At 40.4% G+C, this 16,325-nt stretch overlaps 1 protein-coding gene across 3 annotated transcripts in view; it reads left to right on the top strand.

Annotated features, from left to right (window-relative positions):
• The window catches only part of tafa5a (TAFA chemokine like family member 5a), a 191,796-nt gene extending 175,828 nt beyond the window's left edge, over positions 1-15,968 (top strand). For all 3 annotated transcript variants that reach the window (XM_079868925.1, XM_079868924.1, XM_079868923.1), the window contains exon 4: positions 14,575-15,968. In XM_079868925.1, coding sequence (XP_079725051.1) covers positions 14,575-14,583 — 9 coding nt within the window. In that variant the 3' untranslated portion in view covers positions 14,584-15,968. The remainder of the gene's footprint in view (positions 1-14,574) is intronic.
• The last annotated feature ends 357 nt before the right edge of the window (positions 15,969-16,325 follow it).

The following is a 16,325-nucleotide window of genomic DNA, read 5'->3' as shown; positions in this document are numbered from 1 at the left end:
CTTTCCCTGTCCGACCAAACTCAACCGTTCTGCGTCCTGAGCCAACCTCATCTCTTCCATTCTTTGTTGCATTCTAAGAGTTTTGAATTTGCGTTCTTGTTCTCGCTCTTGGCTTTTCAATTTCTGTAATTCAAGTTGTCGGTCCAATTCACGTTCTTTATTTTGTATACTAAGGATTTCTAACTGTTGCTCAAAGGTTAACCTGCTAGGGTCTAACAATGCATGAGGTGTCGAAGTATCTTCAGGTACCTCTTCATCAGACTGTGTCTCTGAAGTTAAAATTAACATCTCTCGTAATTTCTCCTCTACAGCCCCTCGCAGAGGTTTTACCTTAGTACTTCTTGTTAAAGCCAACTCAAAATCAAAATGTTCGGCTACTTTAAACAATTGCTCTTTTGAAAGACGCTCTAATTTACCCATCGTAGGAGCAACGAAAAAATCCTGTAACAAATCCATTTGAATTTTTCTTTGTTTCTAAAAGAACGTTTGAACAACAAAGTACGTAATACTCACCAAAGCCAACAGTTCACACTTCAACTGTCAGAAAAATTTGTTAAAGCCACCCCGTATCTAAATAATATACATACACAACTAATTATACTCAACCCTGGTCTTCGGCACGCCCACATGCAGCTCAACTGCTAACCAGTCTACCCGCGTCCGCCGCACCAAAAACAACAAACTAAAATAACAAACTAAAATAACAAAAAGCGTTAAGCGCTCTTCAGCCTAACACGGGGTTATTTTTGGCTTATGCAGTCCAAACCGCAACATCTGAGCAATTTAGTGCAACTGCTGGACAATTCTCTCTCCAGTCCAAAACCACTAATCAAAACAAAAATACTTTTAGATGGCACTCCCCAACTTTACCCAACCAATAATTTTACCTAAAGGATAAACCAAACTGTAATTCTAAAGAATTGTCCAAATTATAATTCTAATTAAAGAATTATCCAAATTATAATTCTAATTAAAGAATCATCCAAATCACAACTCTAATTAAAGAATTGTCCAAATCATAATCCTAATTAAAGAATTATCCAAACCCTAAGCCAATTTAGTTAATCTCGAACGAGCCCCCATATGTTACAACCCCTTGGCTCAAGGAGCAATAACACGAATGGGGAGGCCAAACACATAATCAAATTTGGAACATTTAATATTTAATCAAGAAAACAGACATAACTACATTTAAAGTAAAAGAAAAAAATCTACAAACATAAAAACAACCACATCAAGCCTTTGACTGGAGAGAGTAAAAAGTCAGCATGTCCACCAAGCAGCGAGACCAGCAGAGACCAAGCCCAATTGTTTCCACTCCTTCCGAGGGTGAGAAAGCCAGCATCTTATAAACAGCATGGTTAATCAACCAATTCTCCACACCTGCGACACATCAATTAACCTGAAGACACAAAAAGTGTTACCCAGAGACACCTACTGGCAAAACAAAGCACCACAGCCCCTTGGATCATCACAATCACTTTAAGCAGTAAAAGATCACTTCACTTTAAGCAGTAAAAGGTCACTCATAATATGTAGTATGCTACTGTGCAGGTCTTAAGTAAACAATGTCAAGTTATGAGACTTGGGAAAGTAAAATATATGAAACTAATAGATATATATAATCCATTATAACTGTGTGGATAAAATTATGTTCATTGTTTATTATAAATCATCATACTGTACTCTTAATAGTTATAACCACAAAATAGGGAAGCATTGTGTGTTTTTATCAGGTCTCATCTATGTGTGCCTTGTATGGAATGTCATTGGATTTACCTTGTGGATTATTAAAGGCTGTCTTCTTCCTGCATTTTGTCTGTCACCTCACAACCCGTGACAGAAGAACCAACCCAAAAGTAAAAATAGACGCAGCGATTCATTGCGTTTTTGTTCTCCAGTTTGTGTTTTATGTATTATTATTATTTTATTTTTTTTAAGTTTATCATGGACTTCCCTGCTGTAAAGCTACTATGCCTTGAGCAGGGAGAACGCTCCCTTGAGAAACACCTGGAGGAATTATTGGATTTGGACCATCAGACCACCTTCCCGCACGTTTCTTTGCGTTGGCCTCAACACAGCCACACGAGCCCAGTTGTCTGGGGAGGCTCCGCAAGGGAGCTTCGCTGCCTTTGTGTAGTTTGTGCTGGTATCCTGTGGATCATCCTTCACCGTTGATGATGTCACCTGCCCCACTCCAAACCCAGTGCCCAGCCAGAACCCATTGGTTAAGTTAAAGCAGTTTGAGCCCACCGCAGACATCGAGCCCTTCTCCACCACGAGGTGCGAGCCAACGCCATCGGGGGCCCCGGTGTGAGCCCAACATCGACGTGGAGCCTGAGTTGCGCGAGTCTGACAAGGTGCACCGCCTAGGGAGCCATCATGGAATCGGAGGGCAAGGAAAAGAGCCCTGCCTATCCTCCTGCCACTGAGACTCTGGCAGCACCAAGTTTGGACCTTCAGTTAAGACAATCTTTATCTGTCCCGTCAGTCCTACCCAGCCTCCCAGTCCCACCACATCTCACAACCACTATAGAGCCTTTCTCATTGGACTATTTTGCACTTTCCAGTCTCGTCCTTAGCCACTCCTGCTACTCTCTTGTGACCATCTCCCACCATTTCCTCTGTGTCCACTCCTCTCAGTGGTGCGGATCCACCTCCGGTCAGCTGGGAACCATCTCCGTCTGGGCAAGAGGAGTCCACGATTCCGCCATTCATCTACCTTCAACCTCATGACAGAATGAACCGACCAAAGCAGAACCCAGCAGACAGTTTGTCTTCTCCTGGCGATCAGCAATTGGATCTTCTTAAAGATTGGTGGCTCAAGACCATTTCCGACTCGAGGGGGAGCAAGCTCCCAATTCCCCCTCAGGGTGAGCTGCTGTTGAAAGAGTACGCTCAAGTCGCAGAAGAAAGGAGGTTTTTCTTACCTAAATCGCTACTTCCTTGCTGGCCTCAAGGTTCCCCCACCTCTGGCTGAACGGGAGAGGCTGGTCCACCGCCCGTTCCGGGACATGGTGAACTGTCTGTGTCAAAAGGAGCCGCAGGGTCCCACCGTGTTGTCGCCACCAGCCAAGCTGCCCGTGATCCTGGAGGGTCGGGTCCTGGCTGTCGTTTCTCAAGGGGAGCAGGCCCTCTCCACTTCTCCCGAGGTCTCATCCACACTCGTTGATCTTCGTGGCAAACGAGGAAGACGGACTTCGTGGGATTCTCTGTCAGAGTCATCCTCGACCGAGTCTGCGCTGCCTGAGACTGCCCTTCCTACTCAAGTCACAGATCCCACTGAGCTTCTCCAACCGGTCACTAGTCCGGCTATCACTTCCGCACCGCGACCTAGGAGAAAGAAGAGGAGGAAAGGAGTCTCTCGTCCTTCATCTCAGCCTGTCCCAGAGCACGCTCCCACTGCAGGCGCTGTCCCAGAGCACGCTCCTACTGCAAGCGCTGTCCCAGGCGCTGTCCCAGAGCCCACTACTGCAAGTGCTGTTCCAGAGCCCGTTACTGCAAGCCCGCTACTGCAAGCGCTGTCCCAGAGCCCGCTACTGCAAGCGCTGTCCCAGAGCCCGCTACTGCAAGCGCTGTCCCAGAGCACGCTCCAACTGCAAGCGCTGTCTCACAGCCCGCTTCGACTCAGGGTTCTGTTACTGAACCAGCTACTGAAGGCATGGTTCCCGAGCCTGCTGTCGTGAGCGCCGCAGAGAGGGCCGTGGCTGATTCAGCTGCTGAAGCTGTCTTGCGGTCTGTTTCAGCTCATCAAAAGATGCCTGTCCTTGTCGCTGCCGAAACATTGTCTGAATACCTTAAACGTCTTGTCCAAATTCTTGAAGTCCCCATCAAGTCAGTCATGTCTTCTTGTCCTGAGTCCACTGAGTCTAAGAGCGCCGTACCCCAGTCAGCTGCCGTGAGCGCCGTACCCCAGTCAGCTGCCGTGAGCGCCGTACCCCAGTCAGCTGCCGTGAGCGCCGTACCCCAGTCAGCTGCCATGAGCGCCGTACCCCAGTCAGCTGCTGTGAGCGCCGTACCCCGATTCAGAGATGGGGAGCGTTGGTACTGAGCCGTCTTCGGGGAGCTCAGTTCTAGCTTCTGCTCCACAGTCACTCGCAGCATCCCCTGTCTTGTTTCCTGTTGTGTCGCCCTCCTGTGTCCCTCGTCAAGATTCCTGTCCCGCCGCTTGCTGTTTCTGTTCCTGTGTCAGATTCCACCCCCGTCAGGCTGCCTAGTGTTTCCCCTAGCACCCGTGTCATTTCCCAGCCTCGGACTGTTTCCCCCAAGTCATCCCCTCATGCGTCTCCAGCCAAGTCCCCCCGGATTCCCCGTCCTCAGCCCCCGTCCCGGAGACCCAAGACCCCCAGTCCTCCCATCCACCCTGGACTGCCCCCTAAGGACTTTGTGTTTCCCCTCAGTCCTCCCATCCACCCTGGACTTCCCCCCCAAGGACTTTGTGTTTCCCCCACCTCCTCTGCCTTGTTTATTGTTTTTGATTTTGCACCCCAACCCTGTAATTGTTTATTCATGTTTGCCATTGTTGTTATTCGTCATGTTTTGTTGGTTTGTGTCCTTGTCACAGTCTGTTATGTCTCGTGTTTAGTTCCCCTTAGGGAGTGTCTGGAAGCCGCTCCTTAAGGGAGGGGTTCTGTCATGATTCTGCCATCTTGTTCTTGATTTTCTCTTGTCTTGCGGCAGAGTCATGACAGGCCCATGTTTTCATGTGCAGCACATGGCCATTTGTTTTGGCCATGTGCTTGCGTTGTCTCGTTTCTGACCCCGCCCCCTTGTCATCCTCGTTTTGTAATTATTACCGTATTAGTTTCACCTGTTGTGTTCATTATTAGCCTCCCTTTATAACCCCCTTGTGTTTCTCTGTCCTTTGTCGGTTCATTGTCAAACGTTGTCAAACTTTGTCAAACACTGTTTATCGTTGCTGGTCTATCTTTATGATATTCCTCTGTGAGTACTTTGTCTGGAATCCTGTTTAACGTATAGTGAGAATTGTTTTGCTGTTAGTTACTGTCTATTCTTCGTCAACGTCAAGTCGTGTCTTAGTCAAGGCTATTTGCCTCTCGTCTTGTTTTGCCCCCTCGTGGGTTTTGTTTTCTCTGTTTTGTCTACAATAAATTGTGTGAGCATTCAGTCTGCTTTTGGGTTCATCTACCTTCAACCTCATGACAGAAACAATCTTTAATACAGACTTTTCTGCATTAATCATAGACGAACTGATCTATAAATGAACATGCATCCCAGAAACTGTGTGAATGATTTACTCTCTTGTGTACTATTATGTATATACTATGGTATGTAATTTATTATACAACCAACGGTCAATGTAACCTTAACCGTATCATGTCTCCTATCTAATTAATCCTCATTTAATGACTCACACTTTGATATACATCACTTTCTCTTAGAATGCAGTGTGGGTTTGTTATATCTATCTGAGCATTAATGAACAGAAAAGAGGGAAGGCAGATGTCTAACCACACTTGAGATAGCATCATAAATCCTCCCCACAGAGGAAACTACACTCAGAAATTCCCCCTTTCTGATTGGTTTAGCCAGCCTGCAAGGTGTGCCTTTTGTCAAGCTTTAAAAGGCCTTTTCGCTAGCCCTTCCCTCTCTTAGCTTCTTTGCTGCTGGCCTCACTGTTACTCCTCACGTTGGTAGTGGGGGGGGAGCCCAAGGGCCCAGCAGGCCTGAGCACCGCCTGAATATGCCTTCATGCTCCCAAAGGGAGTCAGACTGCCTTTTCTTCAATCCAGAAAACTGCAACTTTACCATCACTGAATGGGCAACGATCAACTCCTGACCTTCTCGGCACTTCAGGATGCCGTGCCGTCCAGCGTGCCCTCAGCAGGCCAGGGCAGCAGGCTCCGACTCACAACAGCCATGTGCTTATCCAACCACAACAGCGTCGAAACCACCATGCAAGTTCATCATCATCTTCTCCATCCACCATGACATTTGACACTCACGGACCCATCGACAAACTCAATTTTCAACCACTTCAAGAATTGCCCACTGCACATACCATGCAAGTATCAATTTAATGAGGTGCTCTGAAAATAAGCTGATGATTCTTTTCATAGTTAAATAGATCTTTTCCATAGTTCCATTTCCTGCTTCCGGTTCCATAACACTCACCATTTTACCTATGCATGTATGTATGTATGAATGTATGTATGTTTGTTTAGTTTAGTTATGTTTGTGATTTAGTTCATAAAACTTGTGCACAATTATGTATTTGGTTTCTGAGCCTCTGCTTGCAACAAAGATCTTGATCTTGTTACATGCTCTAAGTGCTGTACATGCTAAGAAATAATTATTTTCCGTGGCCATGAAAGATACACTTTTCTTAGAATAAATGAATAATCAAAAGAGTTCATTGGAACTGATTAATTGATTGTAATATTAATTTAGCTTACCTCAAAGTTAATCTAATTAACTGACCCAAATATTAATAATTAATCATAATTGGTAATTATGAGTTATTATTAATATTTCTCCTTTGAGCTAATTTGTTACAAGAGATTTTAAGATATTATTGACAAATCATCTCAGATTGGGGCATTGTAAGAATATGCTGTATTAGTTACGTTGGGTAGATATTAGACAGTGTATGGAGGTTTTTGAAAGTGACCTTGTATTATGTTGTGAGAGTACTGCCAGGCATCACTCATCCACTGGGAACGGGAAATTGATGAGCATTGGAAATAAAGTGAGTCTGAAGGAATGTATTCCGGTACAGTCTTGTAAACGCATTTTTGCATTCAAAAACGGAGAGCAAGAACTGAACAGAACACAGGGGTCTTAAGGTACATTTCTCATAGATGAACTATTGTTAAATTTGGCACAGTTTCTTGAAAATGTGGTACTCATTGGGCGAGATGCTGAAAAATACAAATAGACAGTCTGCATTTGTACACAGAACAAAAGAAAGGCCTTTGCGTAAATGGACATATATGTTTCGATTACATAAGTCAAGTCAAGTCAAGTCATCTCACCCTCTGAGGAGTCAAGTCAAGTCAAGTCATCTTCATTTATATAGCGCTTTTATCAGTGTAGATTGTTTCAAAGCAGCTTTACAGAGATAAACGTATAATTTAAGGTAACAGAGATTGTTTTGGCTTTATAGCGGTTCTTTAATAAAGTTATTTTCCAGCTAAAGTTAGTTTTGATTGATTCGCTTCCGTTGCAACGATCATTTGTTATTAAATTAGGGGCCGCTAAGACGACACCATTCTCTCTACACAGACTTTAAACGTGAACCTGTGATAAACACTGATGGTGTTCACATGCGCATTAAGAATTGGTTCTATAGTTAAGTGCATTTGAATATATGTGCGCAGGTTTGTAATTCCCTACAAACCAAGCCTAAACAAAGTACTGGTCTTTCCTTATAAATTTTGATACAGAATTTTATTTTATTTTGTCACTTCGGGGTAGGTACGCGAAACGAATTTTCCCGACAAGGCTTTATCTGTAGAGTGGTAAAGGGATCCTCCATAGGGAGAGACTAGTTGGCACTTCAGCCCTGCATTGTCATTGGGTCCAGGCGAAGGTCCTTCGTCAGATCTGGATATGGCCTGGATCCGGCAGGCTGCGGGAAAACCTCGGGATAAACAAAGACACTAAAATTAGCGTAGATGCCATTCTTCTTATGATGTAACAAGTACATCAGGATTTGTGGGAAGTGTTCCCGGTTCCGGCTGACCTAATCTATGCAGCCTAACATTGAATTATAGAAGTCTATAATGTATTATGTGAATGCTAGGTCAAAGAGATGTGTCTTTAATCTAGCTTTGAACTGACAGAGTGTGTCTGCTTCCCGAACAATGTTAGGAAGACTGTTCCAAAGTTTTGGTGCTAAATAGGAAAACATAACATGTTGGAGATGTGGTCTGGCGAGTGGCACATGCTTAAACTGCTGTGGCAGTCATGTTTTGCATTTTGTTTTTTTGTTTTTAATTGACCATTTTAATTGACCAGCCATTGTCAAGAGACAAAGGAACTCATCAAATAATTTCCAGTATGCTCGGCTAAAATTAGTTTCTGCTATTCAATAAGAGAATGATCACTAATCAACCCAAGAGTCCCTGTAGGCCCATCCTGTTAGAATAAACTGTCATTACCGCTATCATGTTTGTGATTTGCTCATTCTTTTCTTTCCCTCCTGAGTGATTCATATGATTGTCATCACCTCCATTTCAACAACAACAAATTAAACAAGCAGTAGATGTCTCTTGTGCATTGCCGGTCATCTCTGGCGGGCGGTTCAATGTCATTATACAGGCACTGATGAAGCTTTACCTTATCTGATGACATCTCACACTGTTTAGTTAGAGGAACAATTGAAATTAGTCAAAGGAGGGTGATGAGTGAACAGAAGTATTATATAATGATGAAGGGCTAAAAAAAGACAATGTGAGACAATGACCCCACATTAGCATTAAGTTTGTTTAATGTTTTCAAGTCATTTCCAGTATTTTTTTAATCCGAGCAACTATGCAGCTCTTTGAAATGGGAGGAAATATGTGAAAAGAATAAGATGGGTCTGGATGGTCGACTAGTTGTACAACATCTGACTAGCTGGTTGGTGAGATTCTAAAAGGGGATGAAATTAGCTGTTAGCTATCCACCATACCAGGGTTGCCAGCATACCAGGGTTCAACATTAAACATTTCCTCTGAAATGTGGAAGGTCTTCTGGATTCTGTTAATTGAACTCATTACGTTTCCTCTTTTGTAAGGTTACACCACACTACTCCTTAATTCTCTGATTATACCATCAGAACGAGAGGGCTCTTAATCAACTATTCTATTAGCTATTAGGTTGATTGTGTAGTATTTAACCATGGAAAAGGGTCCTTGAATCTGTATTATCGGTGGAGTTTGAGATGAGAGAGAACTACTGATTGCAGTAATCAGCAATCTTTCACATGCAAACAGAGAAAACGCTTGCTCATCAGTGATGCCTGGCTTTGAAAATGTAGGGGCGTCCCATGGTTTGAAGTGCTGTCGTTTGGTGAGATTTGTCAGTAAATGGGGAGTGAAAGGAATAATTCAACCAAAAATTAAATTCTGTCATGTACTCTCCCACATGTCTTTCAAAACCCTGTATGTCATCATATAGGACATGCAAGAACCAATGGCAATTGATTTAAGAGCTTTGGTGGAGAAGATGTTGCTGGACTACATTCATGACACTTCCGTGTTGATATTCTTTTCTTTTTGGAGCTTTACAGACTTGGTTACCATGACCTGTTGTTACTTGGTCACCAAGAACTTAAGTTCTAAGAGATACATAAATATTCTTCATAATTTCTACATTTGTGGTCAATGAAAAAACATTATACAAGTAAGGAACAGAAGAGTTCATAATTACTTTTTTTATCATCTTCTCAGTTTTAGATGAACTATTCCATTAACCATTACGTTGAAGTGTGTTTGAAGCAAAAAAGGAAAGTGAATAGACTGAGGGTTCTAAAAAATACGGGGAGGTCACGGATGCCACATGCCAAGGCATTGCTGCTGTGGGTGTTGGGGTCTGCGTAATTGATCCCCATGCTCCAGCGTGGCACCACAGGACATATCCCTGCCTGAGCTTGGACAACATCACCATGGAGATGACAGCTGCTCCTCCAAGCAAGCATTTGGCCTCTGCAAACCATTAGCGCCCACTGCCAGCTCCTGTCTGAAGGAGCCAAGTCAGCACTGGAGAACAAGAACCTCCATTTTGAATCCTTCCTAGAGAGATACACATTGACCGCCGTTTACTCATGACTGGGGCATGTTTCAACACCATGCAGTATTTATGAACGCAAAAAAAAAAAATAAATAAATAAATAAATAATAATAATTACTTAATTGAACGGTTGGTTTTTGCAGAGCTGGTGCCACTCTTCTGTATCGTCACTGCCCAAGCTGGTTATTTAACCCAGACAATCCAGGCAGCCATTACAAGTTTTCTTTGTTACTTTGCCAACCTCCCATTTCCAGCTGCCAAAAGAGTCTGTTCCAAGTATCAGCCCGAGTAATTTGTTAAGAGACATGCTACTATTGAGTAGCTCTTATTTTAAGCCTTCACCACACAAACATAATGTATACATAATTAAGGTAACCTCTTATTTAAAAAAAAAAAAAAAAAAGAAGAAGTTAAAGTTTAATGTTATTATTACTTATTATTTTATTTTTTCAATGGAGCTGGTCTCCTCATGGGGCCCGACATGTAGATTTCACATGACTAGTGTGTATGTATATTATATATATATATATATATATATATATATATATATATATATATATATATATATATATATATCGAGAGGAAAGGTTTTATTTTTGTTCAGATATTTTTAGATAAATAAATAAAAAAACATTGTATCATGTTAAACAACTGTTGTCATATTGTAAGAGCTTAGAGCTTTAAAACGTATATGGTGAGAATAGCTCAGACACAGTATGTTGATGAGACATGTTTGAGACTTTTGGCTTATTGTTTGAGTATCCGTTTGAAATTTTTGAGATCTCTTCTGAAACAAAAAAGCAGAGACAATGTGGCATTAAAAGGGTTTTAATGAAAAGGGTAATAATGATTAAGACAATATATGTTATTATACAGTATAATATAATATAATATAATATAATATAATATAATATAATATAATATAATATACTTTAAGACCATTTCCATTTGATAGAATGATGTGTGTGATGATATTTACTTATTTCCTATATTCCTATATTTCCTATATTTCCTATAGGAATTTTGAATATTTTAAATTTGACAATATACCTTTTTTTTTTGGTACCAAAATGCTATGTTTCCAGTTGTTGTTTTTTTTTTTTTTTTTTTTTTTTGTTCTGTTTTTTCAAGGTTCCACAACCTTGTTTGGGGATGCTGTTAGGAAAAACCGGCCAACAATTTTACAGTTACATTAGCCAACATATGCAGCAGCTTCTGAAAACAGACTGTGAAACATGCAAGTTAAAAACTGTCATGTACAGTAAGTTCCTTAATAGGGAACCAGTCTGTATATAATTATTAATGAAACTACATTACACAATCCCTCAGTTATTTTATGTGATTCATTTCTTCATATGGAGCAGTTACTGCAATTCCCATGCTGTTTATTGGGAAAATGCAACATGAAAAGCATGATTAAGATAAATCCAGTAGCTTGCATGAATTTCCTTCAAGGGGCAAAGCTGTATATTCTGCCAGAGGGAGTTTAGCAAGCTCAAACCCTTCACCCTACACCGACATTATAACTTCTGATGGATACTGCTGGGTTCAGCAAATATTTATCACTTTCCAATCATCTAAACTTTCTGTCTGGATAATATTTAGCCATTTTTGTGTGTGCTGACTTTAACCTCCCCAAAACTTGGATGGTATGAAGAGTTTTGCAAATTCAGAGATGGTAAATGTCATTTAAAGAAGAACTCAGGTCAATTTTAACATTGAACTCATTTTTTTGTCAATTTGGAGTGCTGTCAATACAGAGAACAACGGCAAAAATCGGTGTTGCCTACACCGTGTTATCCTCTTTTTAAAATTTGCACCCTGTTGACTTCAATGGGGCAATATTTAAACCTGCTTTTAGCCTCTTTACATCCTTGATGTGTCATTACAAGTGCACAGGTCATGTGAGTGATTCCTTCAGAGTGAACACGAGTGAATCTGACTGCAGTAGATGTGAAAAATCTGTATAAAAATGATGTTATTTAAGCCAGCGCAAATACCTGTGTTTACATCCTGTTTTCGGTTTAAGTCCAAAGTAGTCGATTGCCGAGTTCACGCGCGTGATCATAGGTAACTAAACCTATGCGCGTGAACTCGAAAATCGACTACTTTGGACTTCAACCGAAAACAGGATGTAAACACAGGTATTTGCGCTGGCTTAAATAACATCATTTTTATCCATATCTTTCACATCTACTGCAGTCAGATTCACTCGTGTTCACTCTGAAGGAATCACTCACATGACCTGTGCACTTGTAATGACACATCAAGGATGTAAAGAGGCTAAAAGCAGGTTTAAATATTGCCCCATTGAAGTCAACAGGGTGCAAATTTTAAAAAGAGGATAACACGGTGTAGGCAACACCGATTTTTGTCGTTGTTCTCTGTATTGACAGCACTCCAAATTGACAAAAAAATTAGCTCAATGTTAAAATTGACCGGAGTTCTCCTTTAAGGTCCAGCTGCAGCTCAGAGTTTGTTAACCACATGTAAATAAATAGGGCTGGGTAAAAAATATTGAATATTTAAATAATTTGGTAACATTTTAAATTAAGGTTTCATTTGTTAACATTAGTTAATGTATTAACTAACATAAACTAACCATGAGCAATACATTTGTAACTGTATTTATTCATCTTTGTTAACATTAGTTAATAAAATGCAGCTGTTCATTGTTTGTTCATGTTAGTGCACAGGGCATTAACTATTGTTAACAAATACAATGTTTGATTTTCAGACCAACGATACTGTAGTTAGAGACAATTTCATGTTTTGTTCAATTATAGCGCCACCAAGTGACATGACACTACATAGAGAATGATCTGCTGTTTGCATTTCCATCCATCTTAATAGCAGCTGTCCAGTATATTAAATATACAATATATAAAATACATACACTGAAAATGGTGTAGGATTAGTGTATTTACTTGTTAGACAATTTCACAAATTATTACAAAGAAATGGCAAGTAACAGCTTTTATTTATGTGACATTTTGAAGTAGAAAGGCTGAAGTAGCTGAAAACAACAAATAAGCTTTTGGCCAGTATCTACTAGTATGGTAACTGGACTATACTGTGCAAGTTTTTGAAAACGTTATTGTTTAGCCCCTATTTTTGTAGATCATTATCGTCTCCTTGTAAACGCAAATTTGCAAAAACAGTGACGTAATGCACATGAGTATTACGTGTTCAGTCATAGGCATGCTGTTTTTTTGTTTTTCTTTACAAAGTCACATCGCCAACTACTGGCCTGGCATGAATAATACAGCTTTTTCAACTGTTTTCGCAGATCCGTGTGAATGGGAAACATTTTGTCATCTGTATGCGAAAAACACAAAGGAAAAACTTTCGTTTTAAGTACATTGTTGTCGTGTAAACATACCATAAGTCAAAAGCATACTGTATGGACAAGCAAAATCTTGCCTAAAGTTCTTAAAGTGGGCATTCCTGCTCTAGCAATCCTCTATAGCAGGGGTTTTCAAACTGTGGGTCGCGACCCATTTGTGGTTCGCAGATTGGGAAGAGGTGGGTCACGCAGTCACTATTGGCTGCAGCTAAATTTACATTTCATGAATGACACATACAAACAGGTTGTGCGATGTACCAACATTAAATAGAAATCGCTATATTGCTTAGTACGATTTTCAAATTTAATTAGATAAATATGTCAGCATTGTGTTTCATGAAGCGCGCGCGTGCGACTTCTTGTGATAACAATTTTCAGCTTCTCAGAGCAGCTCGGTTCATTAAGCGGTTTGGTGCACATTATTACCAAGAAGAAACTCGTTTACTCCAATCACTGCTCTGCATTCTGCATGAGATCGCATTACACCGGAAAATTCAAATGTCACAAAAGGCTGATTCAGGTCTGGGATGCGTTTCCCAAAAGCATCATATGCCATTGCCACCAATGGATAGATTATTCTTGTCTAGGTGGGTCCTGGAATGGAAAAGTTTGGGAACCCCTGCTCTAGAGGAAGGATGGGCAAATTCAGTCCTGGAGGGCCACTGTCCAGCAGAGTTTAGATCCAACCATAATCGAACATACCTAAACTAGCTAATCAATGTATTTAGGATTACTAGGCTACAGTCAGGTGAGTTTAATAAGGGTTGGAGATAAACTCTGCAGGATAGTGGCCCTCCAAAACTGAGTTTGCCCATCCCTGCTCTAAAGCCTTGTCATAGGCTTTAAAACATAGTCACTAGTTAATTTTTGTTAACATCTGCGCATGGTCATTCACTTGTAAGCCAATTGCTAAAACTTTGCTAGAGCATAATGGGATTGTAAAGCAGGAGTTATAGTGGCTTCATTTCATGCAGTTTATTAACAATAGCATGCTCTTGTCTTTAGCCTCCACACTCTTGGGTCACTTTGTCACTTTCCTGAGTTCGTTTTCATCCTGATTATCCCTGTTATTCTGTATTCAGACTCGGTAATGTTTCATGCAGCACCTGCTAAATCCATGAATATCTGCTCCCCATGGAAGAGTCAAGAGTTCATTATTGTAAATTAAGCAGCAGCCCATGTTGGCAGGATTTGGTGCCTTTTTCCAGCCTGGCAGTAGACCATTTAGCAGATGGCGCTGATATTTCTGAGCATTTTCTTTGGCAGGTGCTGAGGAATGCAACAGTTTTCAAATATTAGCTTGATTACAACATAATTGTAATATCTTTGACTTTCGTCACAGATTAAAATTAATTGAACTTGCACCCAGAGGCCTATAGCCACTAGTCTAGTCTAAAATGTTTAAGTTTTACCTCCCTCTTGGAAAAAATACCTGCTGGTTTAAGTGTCTCTGTCTTATTAATCTTGACTCCCTGTGTTTCTGGTTGATCTAGGTGTCCTAACAGTGGGAGGGGTTCCTGGAGTGCTACGAGACGAGGCATCTTGCAGCTTCGCCCACCTGCTGTAGATACTTGCTATGTCTCATTGGCTTAACACCTGCCTCTGCCTACCTGTCTGAGTCTCTGCTTTGTAAATGGGCAGCACCCCCTTGTGCCACGGAGAACACACTGTACGTTCACAAAGCGCCTCACAGACATTAGGAGCCTTGAGGACTTTAAGAGTGCAGCATGGGACAATGAGGCGCATATCCTGTCTGAGACTGAATCAGACACAGGCTTTATGGGACTCCACCAGCGATTCCGACCCAATCCGAGACTGTGAAATGGCTTTCTGCTGGAGTACGTTTTTGGCGCTCATTTTTTTACAGACCAAAGAGGAAAAATTATACACAACAAACAAAAAAAAAAACATTGACTATTTGAGCGCGGACTGAGGGAAAGACTCTAAAGGAACAATTTTGGCAAAGAAAAAATAAATAAATATAAACCTAAATGTAGAGAGAGAGAGAGAGAGAGAGAGAGATAGATATAGAAAGACTTTGCTATGACGCTGTGGTCTACAAATGGAAACACTGACATGGAACATTGAAATGACTGGGTCGAACATTCCCATTTATCACAATCTGAGGAGAACCTTTAATACTTTACAGACATTTCCTTGAACTGAACCAAGCACTGTATTCCAAGGACAACAAGGATATAGATACTGTACACATAAACACATCAAGAAATTTAATTAGCATTTTTCAGTAGCAACATTTTGGACAGTTTGCATTAAACATAGAAGGTTAAATGGAAGAGTACCCCATTGCTTATCGTCAGAAAATATTAAAAAAGAACATAAAAATGGTCATTTCTGATTACCAGGATTGAGATGTCATTATATGTATTTTGAAAAGGTCTACGAGTTATATATTTAACAGTTTTATATGTTGTACCTTTGTAGAGAATCTTATTTAACATGAATAACGTTGTGGAAATGACAGATGTAGAATGTGGGTAATGCTCTGCTCCATAACGCAGTCCAGTCTTATAAACTTCAAACTCAAGTAGCAATTTTCCTTTCACAGATTCGAAAACAGGACTACGAGAACATAAAGTAAAAGGAAGAAAATGGACAAAATGCAAAGGAAAGAATTGATTAATTGCAGAAAAGCAAACATGGAATCTACTCTTAGCTTTTGTATTGTAAAGGGTCGGAGAAAAGCTCTTGTATTCGGCTTTTCTGAGATTGATTTTTGTGCTTGTGTTTGTTTGCACAGTGCTCACCTCCAAGTCTTGACACCTCCAGAGACAGTTCAGAAAGTCTTAGATTCATTTACATTAAATACTTTTTTATTATGAACTATTTTAAGAATAAATTAAAAAAGTGAAAATATCAAGTTGCTAAAACAAAATTGTAATATCATGATGTTTTTGGTAGTTTCTTTCTCCTTTTAAAATGAATTATACCAGGTTTGACAGAGATATGTACATTTGGAGGCACGTATGATGAATCAATTTATATTTGGGAGGAAATGAGACTGAGGGGTGAATTCACTAAAAAGCGCATAATCTTTATTTAAGCACTTTTTTTTTTTTATATATATATATTTTATTATTCACTTAGCACCTGCAATCCAGTTTAACCAGAAGCTTAATGCAATGAAATAGTGATAATAATAATAATTTCATTTTCATTCTTTTCAACACAAAAACACTTTTTCTATGCAAATTCGACTTTTTAGATTCCACTTCATTCAGAA

The sequence above is a fragment of the Squalius cephalus genome (genome assembly GCF_949319135.1).
Source record: "Squalius cephalus genome assembly, chromosome: 4".
Classification (NCBI taxonomy): Eukaryota; Metazoa; Chordata; class Actinopteri; order Cypriniformes; family Leuciscidae; genus Squalius; species Squalius cephalus.
The sequence above is the reverse complement of the archived record's forward strand: the minus strand, read 5'-3'. Positions and strand labels throughout refer to the sequence as shown.